Genomic DNA, 12333 nt, shown 5'->3' with positions numbered 1-12333 from the left:
AGATACGTTTCCAGTTCACCCAAGACAACGGATACGACGTTTAAGGTAGAAAAAATCTTTAGAAAAATTTGCCATTCATTGCATTTTTCTTTACATAGGCATTTCAAAAGAAAGACCTCCCTGAACTTCCGTCAGTTATACCATGATTACACGAAGTTCATATTGGCATAACAGCAGTATAACCCAAGTGCATCAAGTTTTAGTAAAAGATGTGGTCACAAATCTGTCATTGTTAATGTAGTCTTGTGTGTTTGCCATTAGCTTTTTACAATGCTCCCTTATCCGTAAGTGAGGTCATAAATTTCACAGATTTAGCACAGCAATATGGATGCGCAAGTATGAAGAAATCCTTCAAACTAGATCTGCTTTCATTTTTGCCTGCGTTTCTTCTTTACTTTCAATACATTTCTGTATCCACATTTCTTCCGTTATATTCAAAAAGAAATTCTACAGTACATTAGTTTAAGATTATATTTATATAGAGTCAACCCTTATAAGTAGGTTACTCCTTGTATTGGATCTTACCCTGATTTGGTAACCGTCCAGTTGATGCTTGATGACGGCTACGTCGCAGAAGAAACAGGTGCGTTGTATTTATATAATTTGGCAATATAAAATCAAATGAATTTTCATGATATGAATGTTTCAATTATTCTTGTCCTTAGTGTTCATTTGATATGCTTGCTTCAATAGCAAACCTACCACAAACAAATATCCAATAAAGGATTTAAGGATTGCAGTTATGTTATTATAATTTACATCTTCAATACAAAGTCTTCAGCATTATCAGCTTTATAAAGTTTAAACTCATGTGTAATACCTTATAGTTTATGTTGAAAATCAAATTTAACTTTGTTTGAGAAATGTGCCTTTATTTACATATTGTCATTGTTCGACCTATATACATTAAAGAATTATGATTTCAATATGATCTGATTTCAGGTGTGACCCCTGTGACAGCTTATGGTTATGATTGGAATCCTGTCGGGGGGGGGGGGGTCGTGTTTGCGGTAACTCCGAACTCAATTACACTCTGGGCTCCGAGTAAAAAAAATGTTTGTTTTTATTTATGAAATAGGAAGAAATCTCTCTATTGTCTGTTAAATACTTCACTTTAAAGAATACTATATATATACATGTGTTAATGATTGCATGTAAAACATCTCAATAAAAAGTTAAAATGAGAGCATTTGGACATTTTAGATTTGTACTGTGTAAACGCAAAACCAATTTCATCCAAATTGAGCTTATGGTTTGCATTGTAAAAAAGCAACAAAAAAATAAATGTAGGTTGAATGGTCTCTATTCCTCTAGGGTCCCAAGAAAGGGATAAAGCCAAGAATTCAGACTAAATATTCATGCTATTTTTTTTACTCGTGGACATTAAGCAGTCAATCTGAGAGAGAAAAAAAAAGGTTTTCCTTTTCACTTGAATTAAAAAGGAGGAAATTAAATGCATATTAATGATTTAAAAGAATTCCTCATCTTAAATTATGAAATGGGCTTCATTATTATAAGCAAAAGTGCATCTTTGAAAATGCTCTCTGTAGCTGTGTAACTTAGCAGAAAGATAATTTAGATCAATGATTTGAATCAACATACTCTTGAAAAAATTATGCAACTCAAGATTCTAGGTCACGGGCTATTGTGTAAGGGTGCGGCTCCATTGGTTAGAAAGCGAAATCTGTAAACCGCTGAAGATCATCTATGCCTCATTAGGATAAGCCGAGAAGTTAAGTAGATAGAAAGACTATCAGTTAATGTGAAGTTCTAGAGGTTTCTCCGGGTGTCCTTAAGATGTTAACATTCCACGTTGACATAACGCATCCCATAAACACTTTTCAAATATCCCCAGAACTGAAAACTTAAAAGATTTCTTACCAAATATAAAAAGCACTTAATTAAGCAAAAGTTTACTTGATGGCATTGTCGACACATAATTTGAAAAACCCCGTGAGGATCCGGGTTAGATTAGGTCCTCAGTACCCCTTTGCTTGTCGTAAAAGGCGACTAAATGGGGCGGTCCTTCGGATAAGACCGTATAAACCGAGGCCCCGTGTCACAACAGGTGTGGCATGATAAAGATATCTCTCTGCTCAGAGGCCGTAAGTGCCGAGCATAGGCCTAAATTTGCAGCCCTTCACCGGCAATGGTTACGTCTCCATATTAGTAAAATATTCTGGAGAGGGACGTTAAACAGTATACAATCAATAATATGAAGAAAAACAACTCAAATATCCAGCACAGGTATAAATTTCTTCAACAGCTTCAGTAATAGACAATCAAGAATATCTTTGCATTATCCCTTTTTATTCCTTAAAAAAGTGCAGCAATCTGAAATAATAATGAGACCAAATACAATACATATTATAGAGATGCCAGAGCTACCTATAGCCCTAGAACTCTCACGTGGATCATACGCACAGGTTAACCTTCTTTTAAAAGAGCTTGTGTTAGCTTTGGACACTTTGAGTTCTGATATGATGGTATCGAATTTCTTGATACTTTTCGGCACTGGTGTTTCGGTTGATCGTGATTGCGCAGCTGAAGACATGGCACATGTGCACTCTGTTGCTGCTGAAGTTGAAGTTGCTGGGAAAGCAGAATGCACAAAGTTAATATAAATACACATTTATATAACACTGAAATGTATTCTTTCATTTAAAACAGTAAGAAAAGTCTTCAATTTGTTAAAATGACAGTTGTCCATTTAATTTTTCTAATCAAGTTAGAATATTACCATTTAGTTTAAACTTAATGAAAATATCTTTTTTCTTATCTTCATTGTGAAATTGCTTTTGAAAAGCATATATATTTGCTTTATTAGCAGTTAATTCACTGACCCAGGGGCCCTGAATTTCGCAATTCCGGAAGAAGAACCCTTTCACATCATAACTATATATGTATAGTAATTCATCTGCTTATTACCCCCCCCCCCCTAACACCAGGATCCCTGATCCTGGTGCCATGAAATTAACAATTTAGGTAGAGGTATTCTTGCTCATCATTACTATTACTTAGTCAGTTTATTTAATACCTAGGAGCACAGAAAAAGATTTTCAAAGAATTAATGAATTTTTTACTATATAATCAATAGAGCTCCAACCTAACACTACATGTAGAACCCCTGACCCGATGGACATGATATTCACAATTTTAAAAGAGGCAATCTTACTCATAATAAATATTTACTTAGTTACTTAAATCAATAGCCAGAAGAAAAGATGAAGATTTTCACTATATAACCAATAGCTAGAGCCCCGCCCAAACACCAGAACCCCTGACCCTGGGGCCCTAAAATCCTGAGTTCACTCAGGTGAGCTAAAAAGATACAGCAAAAGATTTTTTCACTTAAGACTCAACTCAAATAAACCTTGGATTCTGAAAAGAAAACTTTCAAGATTTTTAGAGAAAATATTTCGCAATTTAATGAATATCCACAGAGAACTTGTATGTCAGATTAGTTGTATATTGTTTAACTCCAGAATCCGAGATCTTTAATGATCCAAAACATAGGGCCTTTGTTTTGAGGTCTCATTCAGAGTATATATAATATAACCATTTTTATTGTTAAATTCTCAAGTTTTTTTACCACAGGAATAGCAACCAATTTAAAAATCTTTATTTGACATTGTCTATTAATCATATTGATTTCTTTATGCATTTATGATTCCATATCATCAAAAGCAAGGGGTGCATTCAGAATCAGTCCTACATTAATATATATATATATATATATATATATATATATATATATATATATATATATATATATATAGATATATATATATATATATATATATATATATATATATATATATATATATATATATATGGTGTTTCAAAAAATTGCGTGACTACACACCCAAACAGGATAAACTGGTTTTGGACCATGATGTTCCATTGCACAAACTCTCAACTGAATCTCCATTACTGGTGTATCCAGGTATACAAGCATATAAAGTCTTATTTCCAGCCATTAGTCCATTATTCATTTTGATTGTATTCGGAATATCTTGAGGCATTGGGCATTCTGAAAGAATAAGAAGATTTTGTTTGAAATATATATTTCTTCAAACTTGTAAAATTCTTATTTAGCCATTTAAGTTATTGAAAATTGTTTATTACTGTTGTTTGCCCTTGATATGCTTATGAATGTAAATTTTTCAATAAATTAAATTTTTTGTCATGAAAGGTATATGGCAATCATTAATAATGACATTTAATTGAAAATATAATTTATTTTCAAATAAAACTGCTGACCTGTAAACCCAGCCTTTATAACTCTGACTGTTATCTGAACTTTGTTGATCTGCATAGTCTCTGTTCCATTTCCCCACAAGCCACCAATGTAGATAAGATTCCCCCCAGTCACACTAGTGCTGGGTGTCCATAAAAGAACATCTGATTGTGTGTAACCAAAAATGACACCCCCATAAGGCTCTCCTGAGTATCCTATATTGGCAGATCCAGCTCCGTAAAATAATTTCCCTTTCCTGACTGTCTTGTCTCTGACCTGTATATTGTCCATTAATGTTTTTATTAGGTATCTAATCAATTATATCAGACAATTCTGTTAGATTCTGTGTGCTAGTGTTTATAAAATCATTTATAGAGGTTGAAGCGACTAATTAATATTCCATTGTTTCAATTTAATGTATTGGGTGTTTTTCTTAAGACAGATACAAAAATACTTTGTCAAAGAAATTTAAAAAAAAGAAAACGATTAGAGTCACGTTAGTTTTTCATATTTTTTTCAAAGTTTCACAATAATTGGATTTGTAGAGGAATTTTCTTTGTACAGAAAAATAAGGATGTGTGCAGTAAGGTAGAACGTTGAGTATCAGATAAGGTTTACAATTTTTTTTATATTTTAGAAAAATATCATTTGCATCATTTGCAATATTTTCTATCATCTTTCCTTAATCATGTGTAAAATCAGCCCAAAGAAGCAGCAATATAATCTTTTACCTCAACATTGACTATGTAAAAGTCAAGGTCCATTGCGTTTGTCATAGATATCACTCCTGCTCCAGGCATATCGTCACCTTTGACATACGCAAAGTTATTTGTGTTTACAATATCTGGTGACGAGAGTATCCAAGCTCTGATTGTGACGTCAGCAGTGTCTGCAACAATTTCAGGAAAGTTCCCCCACCCGTCTCTGTAGCATGATACATAGTCAACTAAAAAGAAAATACAGTCAAGTGTTTTTTTTTGCTTCTGCTTTTTATAAGTATAATGGTATCTAATATTTTATGATTACTTACATGTATTTGTGACACCAGCATTTAAATCAAAGTATAAACTGTTGAGATTTTTTTCGTATGTTTTTCTGCCATTTTTGACTGACAACATGGATAGTTTCGTAGTTAATCAGTCTATGAAGAGGGCACGGAACGAACTATTTTAATCAAGATTATGTTAAATCATAATAATTGTTAGAATACAAAAATTTCATCTCAACCCTATTCTTAAATAGCCCTTACGCTTTATTATAATACCAGTAACTCCATGTTCTATTTCAGTTCATTACATGAATTTTATGAATTTAAAAATATTTTATTCTTCTACCACTATAACGTACGGTTTTTGCTTGCTGCCCACAAAGTAATTGCTGTATCGTCTATTCCAAATACCGTCCCGCATACACTTGTAACATCAGCATAATCGACAGTGATTGGTGTCGTACATGTAATTAAAAATGTTAATAATGATAAGGAATCAAATTGCTTCACGTCTTAACATAAATAACCGAAATATCAATCTAGTGAAGATGAGAATTTTGAATTGCATTTGAACTCAAAAAGTAACAAATCATAAAAGTCATTATTTAAGGAATAAATTCAATACATGTAGCTACTCATAATTTACTAGTATAACTTGGGTTCGGACAGTTTACGCTTCATTAACCGCTTCGGGACTATCTTGTAATTGTATGAAAGGCGGGGTTATCATATTGTGCACTCAGTTATCATAGTACTTATAGTATATTCCCTTTCATGTTTTTCCTTTGTCTCCGCTAATGTAGCGTGATCGAGTACTGCTTGTTATAATTGAACAGTTAAAACGTTAAAACTAAGTGATTATGATAAAGATACTTGAGTTTCTGAATGAAAATATTTGTGGTTGTGGAGACCAGGTCTTCCAACAATCTATTACGATTCCCATGGGTACCCTGTACCAATTGCACTCCGTTTATAGAAGACCTGTTTCATATAGAACATCTGTTTCATATTGGATATTTTACTTGAAAAAGACGTTAATGGTCATTTAATATCTACGCTCTATGATACATGTGATGATTTTAACTTTTCTATCGTCAACTTCACTTACTTATACAGCCAAATACCTTCATCGCCTGCATATCGAGTTTATATATCTCATTTGATTTGATACGAATCTGCTTTACGCATGAACAATTTCTAAAAAGAGGTAAATTATCAAGTTGATGAAACAAAAATTTCAGCAGTCTCGTCATCAATTCGTAAGTTCTATGGTCGATACAATGACCTCGTCAGCAAATACAATTTATAATTGAGACAAATGTTGACTGACGTTTTTCATACTAATTAATATTGTAGTCCACTTGTTACACTGGATTGATGACGGATTTTTCCATCATTTCACAATCATGACAAGGAACACACGGCGACGAGTGTGATCAGATGAGGCTCATTCCTCCATGATCCACCCCCGATATTTGGACGTCCGTGTTTGCTCTGCTCCTATTTTGTATTGTTTTCTGGACTTTTGATCTTGAATACTGTTCGTTATCTCCATATGTTTTATTTAAAACATTAAAACATTGATTTGAACATCATTCTTTTCGGGGATTATTTACTCTCTTTATCTATCTTATAACAGAAAATTGATATTTTTTTTGCAACACATAGTAAACGAAAGAATAGATTTTTCGCCCTAAATATCACATCAATTGATATTGTTTAAAAATGTTTTAAATAAATCAATTATGAAACCTACTTAGACCCTCTGAAACCAGTCCCCCTGGCATTAAGAGCTGGACTGTTACGAAGTCTGGATACGCCCCCAAGCAATGCTGTATATTTTTGTATGGGCGTGCTAAAAAAATATACGTTATGATTCAATACTCGTAAAGACATTTAACAAAGACGTATAAGTTCTGTTATCTAAAAAGAAAATGAGATAATGTTTGGCACACATTAATGATTTTCCGCGTTTTGGATGTATTTTGTATTCGGCAGATGTGCTTTTCTGTAAAGTCAATCTCATAGAAGAGCTGAACTTTTCAAACAAATGTATTTCTTGCCAAATTTGTCTTAGACTTAATTTAATCTTTAAGAATGAAATGACCAGTTTTAAACATTATATTAAAATGTGTGATATTCTTTATATAACTTAGCTTTTGAACCTATTGATGTTTATCATTAATCTTAATTATGTTATGTCCGAAAGAAAAAACGCACGATTTTTTTCTTTCTAGAGGTGTGTAAGGTGCAGGGAGTGTGATATGTCTAATTAAAAAATAATAAAACCAAAGAAATCCAAATTTTAGCCTTTCTTTTAAGTTTTAATCATCATGCTCACACATTGTCTTCCTACCTACCTACCTTTAGAAATCGTCAGTCCAGCAGTAATACTAAAATCAGGTTTTGGCCAGTCGGACAGCCTCCAAGCCCTTATGCGAACCTTACAGGTGCTAGCGGATCCAACAAAGGGGCCATTGTATGAGGTATTACCTACAATATTTCATATATCTTATATACTTTAAAATTTTATGAAGCTTAAAAACAACATCTTTTTATCACAAAAATAATTCAATTATATGATAAAATTCATTTACAATAGAAATACATGTACAGTAAAACGCTCTTTTACCGAAGACGCTTTTGTTGAATTCAAGCTTAATGCAAAGTAATTAACAATTCTTGTATTTATTAGAACCTATTGACCAGTCACGGTAGCCTAGTGGTCAAAGACGTAGACATATGTATTGACTGTTTCTTCGCCACACGCTCGACACTAGAAGTGAAAGTCATGGGGTTTCTCGGAAATAACTTTACAAATCTGGCCCCGTGTCACGGTAGTCGTTGGCATGATAAAGAACCCCTTCTGTTCAATGGCGCTAAATGCCGAGTATAGGTTTAGATTTGAAACCATTAATCGGCTTACGGTGACGTCTCTATATGAGTGAACGATTTTGAATGGGACATTAAACAAAACACAGATATAACTAATTACATTCATAATGACTCAGAATTATACGTCCCTTGCACTTCGCTTAAAGCATGTAACTGAGACGTGATATCTTTTCTTGGATGCTTATTTTCGAGATTTGCTTATTTTCGAGATTTGATTGATTGATTGTTAGTATACTGTTTAAGTCCCTTTCCAGAATATTTCACTGATATTGAGACCTCACCATTGGCGGTGAAGGGCTGCAAATTCAGGCCTATGCTCGGCACGTAAGGCCTATGAACAGGGAGGGATCTTCATCGTGCTGTGACACGGGGCCCCTGTTTATACGGTCTCATCCAAAGGACCGCAACAATTTAGTCGCCCTTTACGACAAGCCAGGGGTACTGAGGACCTAATTTAACCCGGATTCCCACCCCACGAGGCTCGAGATTTGAAGAAAGGGTATTAAATTAAGGGATTTAATTTTATGTTTGGTGAATAAAATATGTGACGGCGAGCACAGTGTTGGTGTCAAAAAGTAAAAAAATACTATTGCATCGGTATTTGCACTATTTCAATAATTTTAAAACAATTCACTATATGAAAACTATATATCAGTCGGTGGGTAATTGTAACATTAATCATTTTTGGTAAATTTTTCGTTTATCCATATCAGGTTAATCAGGAATAGGAGTTGGTTTTGGGAGAAAAAAACATATTTTGACGCTTTAAACTACATTTTATACGTTGAACGTAATAAGGTCATAACGCCATTTGGTAAATTATAAAATAATTTCATGGGCAAAATCAATTTTGAAATTGCATCTCAATGGTCCTTTTTGAGTGTGAGGAACTATATTTTAAATTAGACTGATATTTTGTATCGATATGTATGTTGGGTTTCTGATATTAAGCCAATGATTTAGAAGAATATTGTACAAGATCGTGTGTCACAAAGTTTGGAGGTCCAATGTCACAAAGTTTTTAATATTCGTACAATGGTAAATTTTGTAATAAAATTCTACAAAATATTGCTATGATATTAAGGAAAAGATCTCTAGACTACGTGTAGTACGGGTTCGATTCAGTGCCGCGTCAAACATAAAACGTAAAAAATAGGTAGTGACCGTTCCTTTGACAAGCGCTCGGCACCAGAAATGAAAGTCACGGGTCTTTCGGATATGCCCTTAAAAAAAGGTAGAACCCTTACTGCTCAAGTTGAATAACTCACTCTGCGAGTCTAGAAAATGGTTTTAGAAGGAAATTAGAAGCGTTGCCACTATCAAGAACCCTCATTGCTAAATGACCCTGAGTGCCGTGTGTAGGTCTAAATTTGAAGCCCTTCACCAGCATACCGTGACGTCTCTATATGAGTGAAAAATTCTCTAGAGGGACGTTAAACAAGATACAATCATTCAATCTAAGTGAAGGAAGGTCATTTCTCGGAAACAAATGTAATGACATTAATGCACAATTATAAATATAAAGATTTAACCGAACAACACGTTTAACAATCGCTTATTTTTTAATACAATGTGCAACTTATACATGTAAGCGGCGTGGACAGTATAGGGATCAAAACTCGAGAAAATAGTATCTGGAAATTGTCGGAACCTTTCGCCTCATTGAATACGTTATCACATTTTCAAAATATTGTACTTAGTGCATGTAGTTTAATCATCCCTCTTCAAAAGAAAAAGGGGGGATGAAAAAAACATCGAAAAGCTGATTAAAAAACGATAAGCAAATTAAAAAAAACAATAAAATAATTTTTTACGGGAAAACTGAAAACAATTTAAAAACAAAGGACATATAAACTGAAACTTCAAGAGTGCACTTCATCAAAAATTCTTTTTATTGAGAACTAAAGTGAAGACAAAGGGAGATAAGAAGAATTGAACTTGTATCTTAACTATATATAATTCAATTTTAATTGAAACACGTCGTTTGATTGGTTAAACGGTTTTATCCATTTTGTATAACATAACTTGCCTACGACACAATGAGTTACGTCAAAAACGTATTACTCCGCTTACCGTTAACTTTTAAAATATGCAATATTTGAAGCCTTTTTCCGAAAGAAAAGAATGGACAAATTGTCTCATTGTCTATTTTGAAGTTAAATTTTAAGGAATGAAGTTTATTTAATCTTATGTTATACGAATTAACATAACCTGGGGCATTTTACGCTTTTTTTTATAAACAGCTTCGCGGTTTATGAAGCATAAACTGCCCCAAGTTATGTTATATCGTATAACAAAAGTTAACATAAGCTTCATTCCTTAAATAAATGTATTCACCTGTAGTTAAAACACGCCCAATGCCTCCACCATTGAATGATTTAATGACAGGAACAAATAACAGTACATGGGAGGAGTTGTATGCATACGCCACACCACCATACTCAGTCGGTATGTCGTCATCTTTTGGAACCGATCCAAGTCCTGGAAATATGTACTCCTTACCGCTTTGGATTATTTTGACTTGGACGTCTACTTTAGCTGGTAATTCATTAAGAGTATGAGAAACAGGAAGTGGACTTGAATCATTGACTGATAGTGTATGCCAACTACTGATGTATGGCTTTCTGATGTTGTTCATCTTACAGAAACCTTTTGGAATAAAAAAAAAACATCTATTTTATATTTCAAAGGTGAATTATTTAATGATTTATATCTAAATTTCATTTTTTTTATATTTATATACAAATTAAGTAAATGCTAAATGGTAGAAATCAACCTATGTGATTTTTTCTGATTTTTAATCGTTTTGTTTTTCCCCATAAAATTCAGCTGTGTTGCACAGGTACTTGTGGACAGGAACCCCCCCCCCCCCCCCCCTTATATTCAACTCCGGGGCTAATTGGTCATTTTTTTCAAAAATTATATTTATTACACTTATTTATCATGTGTACAATATGAAAAAAAACGTCAAAACCCCCCAACAATCGCTCCACAAAAAAAACCCACACTATACATAATGTATAGTGGGGTATTTTTTTTGTAGAGCGATTGTTTCGGGGTTTTGACGACTTTTTAATATTGCACACATGTTGAATAAGTGTAATAAGTGTAATAAATATAATTTTTGAAAAAAATGTCCAATACACCCCGGGTCCTGTCCACAGGTACCTGTGCTGTGTTGGTATCCTTTTTGAAAAGTTTATATTACACCTTTAGCACCAAGCTAACGTATTCTGAAATTTATTTTCATCTGTAATCCTTAACTTAGTTTGATTTTTCAATGTGTGTTATTTTACTGAAGAATTAACTAATATTTTCCACGTCTTTTTTCATTTCGCAAGTCTTAGGAGAAAAAAATCTATGAATTATCCACTTTTCTAAACTTAACTAGCATCTTTACGTTAATGAGTTTCAAAATGACATTACTAATTTGAATCTTGCATTTAATGAGCCAGATTCGTATTCCAACATAATTTTCTTGTTGACATTAATTATTTTGAATTTTGAGGCAGACGTATGCTACTATAGGTCATATTTTTGCATGATTTTTTTTTTAAAAAGGACAATGTGATGTTAACAACCTGATAAATAAATAAATGTATGGTGAAGAATGATAAATTGTAAAATAATCCTACATTTATAGAAATAGACGTCTGATTATTTGCTTTCTGTCTAATATTTCAGTAGGTAAATCCTTTCAAGGTGAATTTATATAAATTGTGAGATTCATAATTCATGTACCTGACAAGCTGCATAATTGCACTCTAAAATTTCTATGAGAGATCAGAGTTAGATGAGTACTGAAAAGTATGAGATTTTTTATATAGATAAATTTAACATAGCTACAATCGCTTCACACTTTTTTGTTTAAATATTGAACCTCAAGCTATTTTGCTTCACGATCATTATTTCATTAAACCTAAGTATTGATAGAAAAATGAAAGTTGAGAGAAAAACACGTGTTTGTTTTTGTTTCTTTAAAGCTTTATCGGTTAAGGAGAATGATGAGTTGTTAGTTTTGTTTACGGTGGATAGGTTGAATCCATGTCACACACACAGATTCGCTCGGGGTCCGCTTTGCGTTCCATTAAACGCTGTACAGGTAAGGCAACACATGAAAAAATATGGTAATGAAGTCATAATGATGTCTGACGTCATGACATTGCTCCGCCCTGATTGATCCATATAAGGAAATGGTGCTCAAAATAAC

The 12333-nt window shown here is 33.2% G+C and overlaps 1 protein-coding gene across 1 annotated transcript; it reads right to left on the bottom strand.

The window, feature by feature from the left end:
- Window positions 1-3857: 3857 nt before the first annotated feature.
- On the bottom strand, window positions 3858-10761 carry LOC134277799 (uncharacterized). Its single transcript, XM_062760105.1, has 6 exons — window positions 10461-10761; window positions 7593-7721; window positions 6985-7083; window positions 4972-5186; window positions 4264-4516; window positions 3858-4033 (listed from the first exon to the last, which is right to left on the bottom strand). Exons 1-6 carry the CDS (start codon window positions 10759-10761, stop codon window positions 3858-3860), a joined length of 1173 nt encoding a protein of 390 aa, XP_062616089.1.
- Between the last annotated feature and the right edge of the window lie 1572 nt (window positions 10762-12333).

This window comes from Saccostrea cucullata, unplaced genomic scaffold (assembly GCF_032062105.1).
Source record: "Saccostrea cucullata isolate Sc308-1 unplaced genomic scaffold, CSIRO_AGI_Scuc_v1 ctg1783, whole genome shotgun sequence".
Taxonomy (NCBI): domain Eukaryota; kingdom Metazoa; phylum Mollusca; class Bivalvia; order Ostreida; family Ostreidae; genus Saccostrea; species Saccostrea cuccullata.
This window is presented reverse-complemented; position numbering and strand designations above follow the sequence as displayed.